The sequence below is a fragment of the Patagioenas fasciata genome, chromosome 1 (assembly GCF_037038585.1).
Source record: "Patagioenas fasciata isolate bPatFas1 chromosome 1, bPatFas1.hap1, whole genome shotgun sequence".
NCBI lineage: Eukaryota > Metazoa > Chordata > Aves > Columbiformes > Columbidae > Patagioenas > Patagioenas fasciata.
The window spans coordinates 204,538,155-204,554,035 of NC_092520.1; the positions used below are offsets into that span (position 1 = coordinate 204,538,155).

Genomic DNA, 15,881 nt, shown 5'->3' on the forward strand with positions numbered 1-15,881 from the left:
ACATCAGGCTCACCATGTTTCGTTGTTGTACACTGATATCTTTGAACTATGTCAACACTACACAGTCTCTGTGGCATACATTAGGCTTTAGTCATGTTCTTTGATGATTTTCTTGCATGGCATACAGTCAGATTTGATATTTTATAAATTATTCATTGGATTCTATATCCCTCCCACTTCTGCTGTTTGCCTTATGGAGATACAGGCCTGGCTATATTTCAATCAAGAATGAGGCAAGTTCTGTAATTTCTACACATATAGGGTGGAAATCCTCAGTTTTGTTGATTACACACAAAATCAATTTATACAGTACAGAGGTTGTCATAAGGTAAAGCCTAAATAAAAGTATTCCTCAGGAAAGGGCTATATTTGCCCATTTTAATTCATGAGATGATTCCAGAGACCTTCCTGAAAATCCATCTGAATGGGACCCCAGTGACACCTGCCGTGCTCCACTGGTGCATTGTGCGTGTGCAAGGAACAGAAAGACACAGATGAATTATTAACAACTTTACATACCTGTAACACATTTGGGTAATGAGGTTAAAATCTGACAATGAGACAGGTAAAACTAAGCCTGTTATCAAATCTCAGCAGCATCTTATTCTGGCTCAAATTCCACACTTTCCCATCTTGGAGGGTTACTAGTTAATGAGCCTCAATGTAGCATTTACAGGGTTAGACAAACAAATGTTTGTTAAAGTTGAATTTTAATTTGCCATCTCTCAAATAAATATTCATATGCATATTAAAAACATCCATGAACACAGACTACTCAATTCCATGTGCCAGATTCAGTAAAGTCGTCTTCAGATGGAACAAAGGTGCAACATACAGCTTATGCTTTGCTTTTAGTTTCATTTTGTGTTTCTTATAGCTTGATAAATTTAGAAGTTTTAAGCTAGATTTTAGTGGTGGACTTAGCAGGTTTACAGTTGGACTTGATGAGCGAAGGTCTTTTCCAATTAAAATGATTCTATGAAAACTAAATTCAGGTATGTGACAGCCCACATGAGTTAGGAAATGTGTCATTGTTTTAGCCCACTGCTCAGAAGGAAGTCACGTGAAGTTTGGTGTGGCAGCAGCACCTCTGCAGAATTACTTGGTTACTCTTCAGTAGAAGATGAAAAGTGATAAAACATGGTAGTTAAAAATAATAAATAGCTGTAACTTTAAGCCGTTATTAACTATCATAGAGTGTTTTGCACCACTATACTTGAAACTCAAGATATTTTTATCATAATGACGTCTTGGATTGACTACTGATCAGCACTATTCCCCCCGAGACAGAGACTGTTCCTGGTCAATTACCCATTATTACAGAACACGTTCAGTCAAACTAAATGCAGACACTTCTTAACTACTTTATTCAAATAATGACTTAAAATTGCCAATAATTCTCTTCACATAACATCTAACACTGACAGCTCTGTGCAGTGTCCTCTGTCTCTTTCATAGCACCATCACCACACAGAAAAAGAGTATAATAATCTCACAGATTATTTTTTCAACATGTGTTACTTATGTGGTTATGGGCAACACTGAACTCAGTTTCATCTCAAATCAGTTCAGCAATGAGTTTTATATGGGAACAGTCTGTATGTAAACAAATCTATTGCTTTATTGATCCAAACATGTCAAAAGAAATGAAACTGAATTGAACCTGTAACACATACAGCAGTCTGTGACTTAAAATTAACCTCTGAGATGACTCTGTGTTATCCCAATTCAGAAACAAATACTTCTGCTTCTGCATGTATAAACTGAATTTCATCCTCGATAAACATGTTGCTCACAGTGGTTTCATCTGGACTAACTAGCATCCCCTCCAAGAGGGCTGCAGTATCCTTAGAGCTTGAGGAGAAGAAGTAGAGAAGGCACATGATGGGTTTGGTGTGTTGGGTTTTTTTTGTTTGTTTTTCCTCCTGGAAAAGCACTTTCAGGAGATAGCAATTTGTATCAAAAACAAGTGGTAGGACACCAGCATGACAGTGTCATCGGCTGCTGGCCGCAGTTTCATTAACTCACTAGAAGTAACACATTATCTTGTAACCAGGTGGATCTGCTTGCACAGCTACAACAGTCAGCATATCAGTTTTAAAAACTGAACCACAATTAAACATATTGTAAGGTTTCCCATATGAGTATGGTTAGATCCAAATCATGTCAGCCCAGGTCCTTTCCTCCCAGATTTAAACAGCAACAACAAAGTGAACAATACTCAGAGAGGCTTATTTCAAGGTAAAATTCAAACCATCCAACTTACACAGTAATTGTACTAATGGATAACCTGCATTATTGGGAAAGTATTGGACTTTTTTTTTACTCTAAGGGTTCCTGTAAATGTTGAGTTGTTAACGGCAACTCACACCTATAAAATATAAAACTTTTTGCAATAAAAAAGAAAAGGTGAAGTTCTTAGCTTTTCAAGGCTTTTGATTCATTTTGTATGGATTTTTTTAGGCTTTCTAGTCTCTTAGTATCTGCTTCAGTAATGAGTTTCTTTCAGAGTTCAATATCACAGCTGCAACACTATTCCTTGCCATTAGTAGTTAACACAAGAGCAGCTGTGCACAGCAAGTCAGTCATTTGGAGACGTACCATTTTATTTTATTAGAAATTGATTTTTAAAGCTCTTCCATTACTAATTTGTCTAAGCAGGGAATGCTCCAATAGCTGAGTGAGACCTGCTTCGCTGATACCTGGAAAAACTTTAGAGATCTCTTTATTCTTTTTAAATGAGAGGCAAGAGATAATACTAGGTCTTCTCTATATTCTCAATCTAAGAATTTTAAGACTTTAGGGACAAAACTATTTTTCTGCATAATTGGTGCTGCAGCATCATTTTTCTTTATCTGGGAATTTCTCCATTTAGCATCTTGTAAGCCCTAATTACAAAGGAATATACTAGTAAAATACTAGCAATGTAAACAGACTTTAGTTAGAGAAAAGTTCCCATCGTATTGTACTTGTTTATTATACAGATAAACAAAGTAAGACTAGATACATGGTTAATCTACAGTAAAAAAGGGAAATAATGCAAGAGTTCTTATCACTTAACTCTTCAGCACTGATATTACAAAGATCCTAAGAAGATTATCTCACCTGCTGATGTTTACACAATACTATGAATTTAATGACCTAATAGGACACTGAATTTCAAAAAACTTGGCTGTTACACATATTCCTGGCTTGAATCCCTAACCTTCAGAGAATCACTGAAGAATTTATTTTCTCTCTCCGTACCTGTTTCTTTTATCTGCAAAATGAGGACAGTGATATTCTTTTTAATTCAGGAAGTGTTTTAGGGATGAAAATTCAGCTGTGTGTTAAATGCCATGCCGTATATCTATGCCCTGCCGTATAGCAGAAAATAATCTAGGGGCTTCTGAGAAGATGCAACCTCCTAGACAGGACTGGAGAATCTTGTAGTATAGAAGAAACAGAAGAGGGTCCAGCTCTGTCCATTGGGAAAGGTTGCCAGCATGTCTTATTCCTTCTGTCCCGTCATGGGGCTGACTAAAGGATACTTACAAAACTCCGACTTGTTCCATTTGCTAGCACAGACATACAGCAGATGAGCTTAAAAAATGCTTGTTTGCATGATTAAGAGATGCTCAGATTTGTTTACAGCAAGAAAGTAAGGTTACCTAGATATTCAAGTCCAAAATTACAGCTTTCTTCAGCATCTGCTGATTTAGCTAAGAAGGACTTAAACCTCACAGATACTTTGCAACTTGAATTCAATACTTCTCAAGAAAACAGTCATGCCTCCATAAATAGCAGGACTGACATCTCAAAATGCTACTTCATGTCCAGTTCGCCTGGAAGACTGGCAAAGAGTTGGTGTCCCTAGGAAATAATATTTTTCCTCATGAGTATGAGGCTGCTAACATTCATCTAAGATGTTAATATTGTAGCACTTTTTAGTGGCTTTTCCATAGTTCTATGAGCATGGGTAGAACCAAAGCAAAGCCCTCGTCTATCCATTTACTTCCTTCTCCTTCCCTTCTTGTCTAACATAGGCAAGGCCAGATGACAATGACAAATATGTGTATCTAGGTTATGTGATAAGAAAAGGACCACAGAACCACAGGCTGGAGGCTGTTTTTCCCTCTGAGAAATAGAGTTATACAGCATTCTGGGAGTTTGGAAGATGACAGACATCTAATTTTGGGAAAGCAAGTTCAAATTAATTTAAATTAATCTCCTACAAGCTCTTGCTAAATATGCAGATGAAAGTGGGGAGTTTTGGAACATCTGGGGACAGTATAGTATTCCTTTTTTGGTTGTATTTTTGTTATCAATTGCCTCAGCTATTTGGATCTAGACCAGCCACGGCACATTCCCACCTTCAACATGCTGCTGCCATGTTGAGTCGAGGTTCAACAATTCTTCATAAAAAATGCTGAATCTCTTCATGCATCATGATGCTATTGTTATTCCTATATGCAAACCACTAACTGAAATCTGAAACTGTCTATACCAGTATTACCCTTCCTAGTATTACCTTTGATAAATATTCTTTAGCATACTTGCCCAAGAGAGGTGAGTTGGTGCTGCAGATCAGTTTGCTTTTACTAAACATTAATCCAAATCAAGAGTGTGTTTTCATTTGAGTAATCCTTGGCAGCCAAACTTTCCTAAGTGTATTTATTGCTACAACTAGAAAGCATCCTGTATCATATTTAACTGCAAATGAATGTCTGTTGTCTTCAGTCCAAAACAAAATGCATCTTTTGCTAAGGATATTAGCCTTACACACACACACAAAAAAGGTGATATCTGGCAAAAGGCACATAAATATAAAGAGGTTTTTAAATTTGTTTAATTCGGAATTGCTACAGTGAAAATAATATGCTTCACATTGCAATATTTTAATGAAACATTGATTAACATTTACAATTCTCATTACCTCTATAATTAAGAAGGGTTTCAAGATTAAAAGAAGAACTGGTTGGTTTGTACCTACACTTCCAAGTAGCCTGCCAAAAATTTGATATTAAATTTTTGTTTCAGATAGCTGTTTTCTAAAACCTAGTGGCAAAATTAGCTGGGTAGATGCCTCACAAAATATAAGTAACTTAATTAAAATAGTTTGATGTGGCTTGAGAGGTATTAAATTATTTTGTATAACTTATTTGTCCACTGCTCTGTGTTTAATTATTAATATATTAATATATATCATACTGCAGATTTAAGTACCTTTCTGTCTACATGGAATCAGCAAAGCTCTATATGTACAAGTCCACAGGGAATGGATTCAAGATTTTTTTAATATATTACACGTACAAATGTATATATATATATGTTCTTATTTATATATTCTATTTTCTACAACTACCTGAAAGGAGCTTGTAGCATTGAGGGTGTTGGTCTCTTCTCCAAAGCAGTAAGTGATAGGACAACAGGAAATGGCCTTAAGTTGTGCCAGGGGAGGTTCACATTGGATGTTAGGAAAAAAAATCTCCATGGAAAGGGTTGTCAGGCATTGGAACAGGCTGCTCTGGGAAGTGGTGGAGTCGCCATCCCTGGAGGGATGATACTGAGGGTCCCCTCCAACTGAAATGATTTGATGATTCTATGGTATGCATAACTAAAGAAAGAACATAATTTCCAACTCCTGCTGGCAAAGAAAAAACAATTTGGAAAAAATATTATAAAAATAAACCCCAAACCTGCCCTACGTTACAGATTGTAGGGAGACCTATTTGAGCAGGAGGGTTGGTCCAAATGACTTTCAGAGGTTCTTTCCAGCCTCAATCATTCTGTGACTACTGCCACTTATTCTTAGCTTTTAAGAAGGCATCAGATATTCTGTTTTAGATAGTCCATATCTGCTGAATGAGATAATCCTTCCAGAATATTCATCCATTTGGAGTATTCATCTATTTGGAGTATCTTATCCTCTGAGGAAAACCATGTTTTATCTATTCTTTTAAAGCATTCCAGAAATTAAAGTTTTAGATATTAAAATACTATATTGTGATATTTTTGCAATTTTAGGTGTACTGTTTTCAAAAATTTGCCTTTCAGAAGTCCATAATGTAAAATTTCAGGAGGGTTTACTTAAAAACAAACAAAAAAACTTGAGCTTGCTTTCATGGTAGTAGTGAAACCTGAGTGTTATTCTTGAGTTACACATAAATAATCGAAAACTGTTCCCTTGCAGGATAAAGGCTGGAAACTCACACAAATATTTTTAAATCTGGTAGATCTTGTAAAGGAGCTACAACTGTAAACATGTATTCTAGAAAACTGAGCCCCCAGAGAAAAACAAGAGAAGAAGCTATTTATATGTCCAGTCCTATCTTGTCTTCTGCAGACAATTCAGCTAAAATTCTGTTTGCAAACCAAACAATAAGAAACTGGGAATGTTTTCTCATACAAGTTATACGTGGAAGATGTTTGCAAAAGTCGACTGTGATTTTCTGTTAAAAGGAAGAAAAGAAGCTGTAACTAATTCCCCAAAATACCACCATATGAATTGAGATTTCTTGTTTTCTGAGATGACTCAAGACAACCTCTGAGCAGAGGCTGAACAGCAGGGCAGGGTAAAGACTTCAAGGTCCCTGTGGCTGCAGGTCAGACAGGACAAGACACAAAACAGTGTCATGTCTAACAGTACACAACACATATTCACTACATGCCTTTCTGTCTGGGTCTGGCTTTTCTGGTCAGACGTGTTGATGAAAACAAAATAACTGAAATTCTGATTTCAGTTACATTCAGGGATATATATTTAAGACTGTTCATATTTTTACACCCCCCCCCCCTTTTTTTTTTTTTTATTTAATTTTAGTGAATCAGATCTCAGCCATCACATGGTATCTTCCTGCTATGGAAATTCAGTATAGTACCAATAACTCAACAGAAATCCCTCCCCTCTAGCTTCATGAGAATGTTTAATTTACTTGCATATTGGTCACAAAAGATTCTGTATGTGTTGCTTGCAAGGTTACGTCTATGAGCAAAACCACCTCTCATAATGACATGCTTTTTACATGAAGCATGAGACATTACAGTTGGCTGTGAAAAATCTCACTTCAAAAGTCTGAGTAATTTAGTTTCAATCAATTGACAACTTCAACAGTCAGCCTGTTAAAAGTTAACTATTGTTTAAGAATTATTAAATATTAAAAATAAAGCAGCTCACAAACAATCCAATTTTTGGGCAATGGTGCATTGTATATTAAACCTATAGCATTTCACATTTTTAATTGGTTATTAGTAGGTCTGTGTTCATGGCAGATGAAACAGCCAATTGTAACTTGAATAGAAATTTTTTTATCATGCAGAATCCAAAGTACTTGCAATCTAACTTCATCACATCCAGCGAAATAATTTTCAGATAGTTTGCAAACAACCAGTGCATGGTATGTGTCTAATTTTTCCACTGAAGGATGAACACAGACAGCAAACATATGGAGTCTTCTTTTCATCCTCGCTCAGCCAACAAATGCAATTTCATTTCTGAGCAGAAAGAAAATATCTGGCGCTACTTTGTGTCAGCAAACATTGTTTGCCCTTTGAGCAAGAGGGAAAAGTAGAAGAGATTAAGGAATAAACTCTGGCTCACCAAATTTCTGTGTTTCTTCAGAAAGAAAAACCAATCAATCAAATGAAGGTCTCTACATCCACCAGTAGCCTCTGAAGCCTCCTGGGTGATTGGTGCCTCTGCTTACGATCACCTTTACATGGTACACATACATAACCTGGGATTGCTGATGTGGGAAGAGGAGAGGGACAAAAAGATGCAAGAAACTTCATGCGAGCCTCTGCCTCTTGCCTTGGAAAATTCATTTAAGCTCCAGTGCTTGCTCCTTGCCCAAGCTGCACTGTGTGGATGCCTGCGCACCATGCTGTGCTTTGCTAATCATGTCCCTGTCTCCAAGATTCCCTGACCTGACCTCAGAGCTGCCTTGTCCATATGGACTGGTCAGGCTGACACATGAAGCTGGCCTCAGCATAAGCACTGGACATACAAGTGGACATACTGGACGTATTCAATATGTCCAACTTTTTCCGCCTTGTCTTTTCCACACATTAGTATTTGTGGTGAATTAAAAATGATAAATAAATAACTACCTACTTCGTAAAACAAACACTGAGTCCACTGTTACTTCTGAACCAACAGTAATGGTACAAAACAGGCATCTTCATCACCTTAAGAAGGTTCCTGTCTTGATTCTGACACAATCCCAAAGGACAAATCATCCTTACAATGTTGAAACCATCTCTTGAAAGACAGACTAATATGGGACATACAACTTCAAATGTAAGAATAAGTATATATTACATCATTCCTGAAAGTTCCATTCACTTAATTTATTTATTCTTCTGAGCTCTTTTATTAAACTATTGTTTACTTGCTCTGGAGCTGTTCAGAGCTCATAGAATAGCTAATAGACATCTCAAAATTGCTCTTGGCATCTTCATATCAAAATGGATAGTTGCCAGCACAGTCACAGAGCACAGCATTTCTCTTCACAAACTTGCTGCCATTGAAACTAATGAAAATGTTGATACTAAGTACCCTCACTAATTTTTAAAATTATTTTAGGCAAGACACACTTTCTAAAATAGTTTAAAGAAGTTCAGTATGAGGAGACTCATGTTGAGTCTCTAAATCAAGCTGGTTAAAGCCCTAACTGAAAGAGATTATGAAATAGGTTTGAGAACTATGCAAGTATCCTGTGTCTTTGGCTCTTCTATTTCTTTCTTGATATTTGAGAACAAGAGCTGAACTGAATATATTCTAGAGAAAAAAATAATTAATGCAGTACTTGTTCAATTTTGTTTGTTTTTCTATTAAAGAGTAGTTGAGCTCAGTATCTAATGTTTCTACTGGAGCATCTTACAAGGTAAACATAGGACACGGTTGTACAGTTCCCTTTTATGTCTGGCAGTGGTTCTGCTGTCACTGCAAATATCAACTTACAAGTGTGTTTATGTCTATGTTTCTAATACTTAGCTTTCTTGCACATCTGTCTACTCATCTACAGACATAGCTTCCTAAATCTGGCTTATCTTCTTCAAAACAAAGCTAAAGACAACATCACACAGAATGTTATTTTTCCCTCAGTAGAAATGACACTTTGACTAAGGAATATTTGGATGGACTAATTATGTCATAATATTAAAGGAGGTGAATAATTTGGTACTATTACTTCCTATACCTAACGTTGTTATCTGTTTTCATAAAATACAGTTTCCTATTCTTATTCTCATTACTCAAGGCAGTAAGATACTATCAGATAAAAGCATTTGTTCAAGAAAACTGTGATTGAAGACACCCTCTATAGCTTAGAGGTACCAAAGATTGATTCTTTTCAAGGGAGAAAAGACTGAGTGGATGTATTTCATCTATTAATGAGCAGACTTAACTATGCATTTTAATTCTAGTTTTGACACTTCCCGAATCTTTCACAAATATCAATACTATGGAGAAATTAATAACTTTGAAGTAGGCTTACCTAAGGCAAATTGAATCATAGAATTATTTCAGTTGGAAGAGACCCTCAAGATCATGAAGTCCAACCATAACCTAATTCTAGCACTAAACCATGTCCCTAAGAACCTCTTCTATGTACCTTTTAAAGGCCTCCAGGGATGATGACTCCACGTCCCTGGCCAGCCTGTTCCAGTGCTTTATAAACCTCTCTGTGAAGAATTTTTTCCTAATATCCAAGCTGAACCTCCAGTGGCACAACCTGAGACCATTTCTTCTTCTTGTAGCAATTGTTACTTGGGAGAAGAGACCAACACACTTCATGCTACAATCTCTACAGCTGCTCTTCATAAGGCTTGTGTACCAGGCCCCTCACCAGCTTCATCACCCTCCTCTGAACTTTCTCTAATACCTTAGTGTCTTACCTATAATGAGGTCCCCAAAATTGAACACAGTATTCAAGGTGGGGCCTCACCAGCACCAAGTATAGTGGCACAATCACTTCTCTGGTCCTGCTGGCCACACTATTCCTGACACAAGCCAGGATGCTGTTGACCTTTTTGGCCACCTGGGCACACTGTTGGCTCATGTTCAGCTGTTGTCAATCAACAGCCCCAGATCCCACTTTGCCAGGCAGTTTCCAGCCTCTCTTCCCCAAGCCTGTAGCGCTGCCTGGGGTTGTTGTGGCTCAAGTGCAGGACTCGGCTCTTAGCCATGTTGAACCTCATACAACTGGCCTCAGCCCAACAATCCAGCTGGTCCAGATCCCTCCTTATGGCCATCTTATCCCCCAGCAGATCTACACTTCCACTCAACTGGGTGTCACCTGCAAACTTACTAAGGGGCACTAAATCCCCTCATCCAGATCATTGATAAAGAGATTAAAAAGAACTGGCCCCAGTACTGAGCCCTGGGGCACACCACTCGTGACCGGCTGCCAACTGGATTTGGCTCCGCTCACCACAACTCTTCAGGTCTGGCCATCCAGCCAGTTCTTTATCCATCACAGAGTAAACCCATCCAGGTCATGAGCTGCCAGCTTCTCCAGGAGAATGCTGTGGGATACAGTGTGAAAGGCCTTACTGAAGTCTAAGTACACAACATCCACAGCCTTTCCCTCAGCTACTAGGTGGGTCATGAAGCAATGTTTTACAATTTATCATTTCATTTTCAAAAAGCAAATAGGAAAAATATCCTTTCCAGTATATGAAACTTGATTTCATTTTCAGAACGTTTTTGTGTGTCAAGATATGTCTCTGCAAACTGAGATAAAGAGTTTACAAAAAGAGAAAGATGGACAAACTTGTGCAAGACTTATTCTAAAAATAAAAACCGCAAAGGGCTTAGCGATTTGAGCTGTAAATTGAAGGAAGTTAGAAGGAAAAGATACACAGAAAAACATGTATACAATTTCAAGACTGTCAGATTGCCCCAGATTACTCTGTATGTGTGTGTAAAATGTAAGAACTAGGGAATTACCCAGGAATTTTTGAAGTCAAGTTCTGACAGGACCAGATAGCTAAAAAAGACTCAGGCACTTAGGAATGAAATAAGCAGGAAGTGTGAAAACGTGAGTTCTACAGTAAATCATAGAATAGTTTGGGTTGGAACGAACCTTTAAAAGTCATCTAGTCCAACCCCCCTGTAATGAGCATCTTCAACCAGATCAGGTTGCTCAGAGCCCCGTCCAGCCTGATCTTAGATGTTTCCAGGGACTGAGTATCTACCACCTCTCTGGACAACCTGGGCCAGTATTTCACCACCCTCATTGTAACAAATTTCTTCCTTATGCCCAACCTAAATCTCCCCTCTTTTGGTTTAAAACTATTACCCCTTGTCCTGTTGCAAGAGCATCTGCTTAAAAGTCTGTCTCCATCTTTCTTATCAGCCCCTTTTTAAGTATTGAAAGGCTGCAATAAACTGTCCCTGGAGACTCCTCTTCTCCAGGCTGAACAACCCCAACTCTCTCAGCCTGTCCTCACAGGAGAGCTGTTTCAGTCTTCTGATCATTGATATGGCCTCCTCTGGACCTGCTCTGACACATCCTGTACTGGGGGTTCCAAAACTGGACACAGTACTCCACGTGGGGTGTCAAAAATACATATAAAAATATACAAATATAAAATTATGTTTAGATGGATTATATACAATCAACATATTCACAGAAAAACAGAGAAAGCAAGCTTCTCCCATTTCATAGAAGTGCTCTAAAGAATATATAGAGATTCTGAAGCTCCTGTGTTATGTTGGTAAACAAATTGAGTAGCGAGTTTAGCTAGACAGAATAATACATTTTTCAACGTATAAGATAATCTTACACTTGAAAATGCATTCCCTAGAGATTGCCACACTTATAAGAAATGTTAATTTTTCAGCACTTAAAAAACATCGTTATATAGTCAGCTGGGAGAAATGGTGACCCCAAACACAGAACTAAGAAATCCCCAAATCAACTAAAGAGAACATTTGGAAAGGAAAGAAATATGAAATTAGCATTTTCAGTATGTTTTTTCTGCACCATCTCACTGTATTTATTTCATCAGCACGTAGCATGACAGAAGAAACAGGACTTAAGTGCTATGATTTTTTTTTTTCCCCTGTAAACTAGCCTAAGGCAGTTTCTCTCGCTGTGCTACCAATTGTGCTAATGATACAGTAACAGCTTTACAATAATCCCCTTCGCCTTCAGAAGTACCAACAATCTTGTATAAACAGAAGGGAAGGGATCTCAAAGTTCTTCCTTAACCAGTTGTAGGCAGGAGACAAATCACCGCACACAATTGTTTTGTGTGCAGTGGACACATCATTCTGTTGTTGATTATAGCATCACTTAATAAGAACAGCAGCAGCACAACCGGAATGCCTTGCCATAAAACAAGCCTTTCCATTAGCTAGTACACATCAAAAACCGAATTAAGGTTACTGGTGATCTAAAATCAGTAAAATATACATCTGTTTCAATTAATTACTATGATCCAGTAATGGGATTCTTTGACAGGTGGAACAGTTGCTGGTTAAAGTAATCAAGTTGTATTCATTGGTCTTAGCTCTAATAGCAAAGACATAAGCGTCAGAGATCATGGATTCTGCGAGACATAAACACATCATGCTGCAAACAGATTTTTACTGACTTTAGCCATAAGATTATCTGTCTAGTCACCGAGTCACTCTTTCTAAAATTAGACAGGTCCAAAAGTCTCACTGACAACTATTCAACTGATTCTTTACACAACACATAAACATACAACAATAAAATTTAACTGTTCAGTTTTTCAACAGATATCATCTTCTGCTCCTCTGACTGTAAAAAATATTAGTTCAGGTTTCACTCCCAGTTTTTTCCCCCTCATACCAGCTTTATACCAGAATAATTTCACAGTCTAAGTTACTTTCGTTACACAGAAACCCAATCTACGTACAACATAATCTTTAGTTATCTTGTATTGCTTGTAAATAATTTGGAATATTTTTAAAGCAACGTTTTGCATAGTACAGTTCTTTAGGAGACTTCAGTTACCTGGGTAATACCTGGCGAGGCCAGTTGCACTACCAAAAACCTGCCATAATAAAGTGGGGTCTTCTTCTCTGTTCCGCTTGAACACATCATCCAATGCTGCAGTCCAGTTGAGCTCATTCAACACTATCGTTGCTGTCAAAGACAAAACATATTTGTTATTACAAATTTACATCCTAATACAAGCAGCAATGACTACAAAAAGCAAACTGAATTATTACAGAAAGTAATAACATTTAATTTAATTAATCAACAAAGTAAATTTAAAGAAACACACTCCTCTTGATTCGGAATATTCCCTAAATTCCTCATGCTTTCTTCTTCCCATTGCATTATTTGTATGCAATGTCTATTGGGTTGTTACCTTCTTCAATTACTTTGTTTCTGAGACGACACTCTAGTTGCGTTTCCCAGCACTAGAAAAGTAAACGCAGGCCTATAAAGTTGATATTTCTACTAATCACAGCAAACTCTATAAGAGAGGCTGGAACAAGAGTAGGTCAGTCTCTTAGAAAGGTAATCAAGGACTCCCTTTCCAGGACTATCTGGGAAAAAGACAACGATGAGTTATTTGAATTGAAACACTAAGGTGGGCCGCATGCACAATGGTACTAATTATTGCAGGCTAATGAGGTATCAATATTCATAGATGTGATTTGTTACAGAAAGATCAGTAGTGTGAAGGTTAGTATTTATGAATTCAGTTCTGCAACGAACTTCACATTTTAGCTAAATGCGATATGGCCAGTTATACAGAAACATATATTCACAATGTCGTCCTGTACCTAAGCTTGTTTGAATCAAATATACTGTATAATGAAATATCTAATATATTCATATGTTCTGCGCCTTAAAAAAAAAAAGTAGTGAGACTTACTCTACAACTGATGAGCATTGCTACAGTAATAATCAATTGACTAAATTCAAGAGTCAATGAAATTTTGTTATGGTACAAAATACTTGATGATATAACTTATGATAAATTATGCTTTTCACCTCAATTAATCAGCTGTAAATATTTCATTACTTTTACCCAAAAGACCCTTAATCATGTCAGGTAATAGCAAGTATTCAGTTGATTAGAAAAGGAAGGGTTTTTTGTTGTTTTGATCACTAATTCTTTACTTACAATGCCATTAGGCAACACAAAAGAATGTTTCTAAAACTGAAACACCTGGCAAACCAAAAGCAGAAAGGGAACTAAAAGGAAAAACCCAACATTTCAAAACAGCTAAAGATTTAAGTACAAATCCTATGAAAGTCAACACCAGAAGACAGACCCTGCTTGAATATGGTATTGCACACAGGAAATAAAATTCAACTTCTCTTGAAAATGAGTATGTCAAGCTTAAATAAAAAACAGTTCACAATTAAGGCACATGAGCGTCATCACAGTACAAAATTTGGTATGTGGGTCTACATTGCAGCCTACTGCTACTGTGAAAAAAAAGAAACAAAAATAGGGACAGGTTGAAAGTTTACATTAGAGAGCCCATCTTCGAAGTGAGGTTGTTAACAGGTACTAGAGAAATGAGATTACAACGTTAAATTTTATAGGCTTGGTTTTAAAGGTTAAGGAGAAAATTACTACAGTTGTTTTGCAGAAACATCTGTTTTTTTCAAAGTAATTTTAAGAGAATATTACTCAAGGTACAGTTTTTTATAGAAATATAAAATTTAATTTCCAACTCTTTTGATTCTTTCTGAGCAATAAACTTGTACTATATACCTCTCTTTGTCAAGTAGATAGGTATAAAAATATGTATGTTTACATAAGAAAAAGGAATAATTGCCTGAGACACCACAAGAAGTTTGTTAGCATTTTCAAATAGCTACAGTTCAATTGTCTTTGAGATCCAGTTTGATGTACTATGTAATTAAACATCATGTACATACTTCCTAAACTTGATTTTGTTTTAGAAGTCACTTCCAGAAGTGCCTTCGTGACACCATCAGAAGCTCTGGCCTTTACTTACTTAGACAAAAATTTCCTTTCAAGTTTGAATATTTCTCTTTAATGTTACCATTTCCTGATCTTCTGTACAGGGTATTTGGACCAGGGCAAGCCTGCGCCAATGGTTGCTTGTGGCATTTAGGGTTCTGCAGCTTAGGACGCTTAATTAAGTCACATGGGAGACAACAGTTCTTATCTCTTTTCCAGGTGATAAAGAATTTAGTTTTCAGGGTCCTGTCTGAATTCCCAAGCCCCCTAACAATATAAAGCAGTGCATTTCTATCACCTTCTGACCTGCCCTGGCTTAAAATTGTTGCAGCCTCTTCCCCAAAATCTGCTGGTGACTTCACCACCCTGCTCAGAGCACTGACACCCCTATTAAGCAAAACATTTCTTTAGGAAAAGTATATTTTTAAGTTACATGCTCATAAACGCTTTTAGAAATTGGTAACTATGCACCCCATGGAAAAACTCTTCACATAAGAAATGTGATACAATATTTCTAAAGATATTTCCTTCAAACAGTAAGTTTACAAATGAATAAACTGTATTAAGTAAAGCTATATTGTTACCATACATTTACAAACACTGTTGCAGGGACTATCTGTGTAACACCACCTAAAATATATTGCAAAGAAGTAAATATATATATATAAAAATATATATATATATATATATACAAATATTTACACATACCTCTGCACATACACAGTCATACATATAAACATATCTATCCAAACCACATCCATAATAAAAAAAAGGGAGAAACTAATGAGACAATCTACAAATAGTAAAATAATTAAGTACTGAACTGCTGAGTGAATATATTGGAAGCAATAATTTCAGCATTTTATTAGACTTGTGAAGATTAAGCTATAAAGCAAGAAATAGAGCTTATGAGATCTTATTTGCAATCTGTGGAGAAGCGATGTTTTGTATCACAGTCAAGAGTTTTGTGATCT

General features: G+C 36.8%; 1 protein-coding gene across 10 annotated transcripts in view; it reads right to left on the reverse strand.

The window, feature by feature from the left end:
* Positions 1–15,881, reverse strand: part of CACNA2D1 (calcium voltage-gated channel auxiliary subunit alpha2delta 1) — a 400,174-nt gene that overhangs the window by 115,156 nt on the left and 269,137 nt on the right. For all 10 annotated transcript variants that reach the window (XR_011737089.1, XM_071803490.1, XM_071803489.1 and 7 more), the window contains exon 7: positions 12,969–13,100. Coding sequence is in view for 9 of the 10 variants with exons in the window: in XM_071803490.1 (XP_071659591.1) it covers positions 12,969–13,100 (132 nt within the window). In the remaining variant the exon portion in view is untranslated. The remainder of the gene's footprint in view (positions 1–12,968; positions 13,101–15,881) is intronic.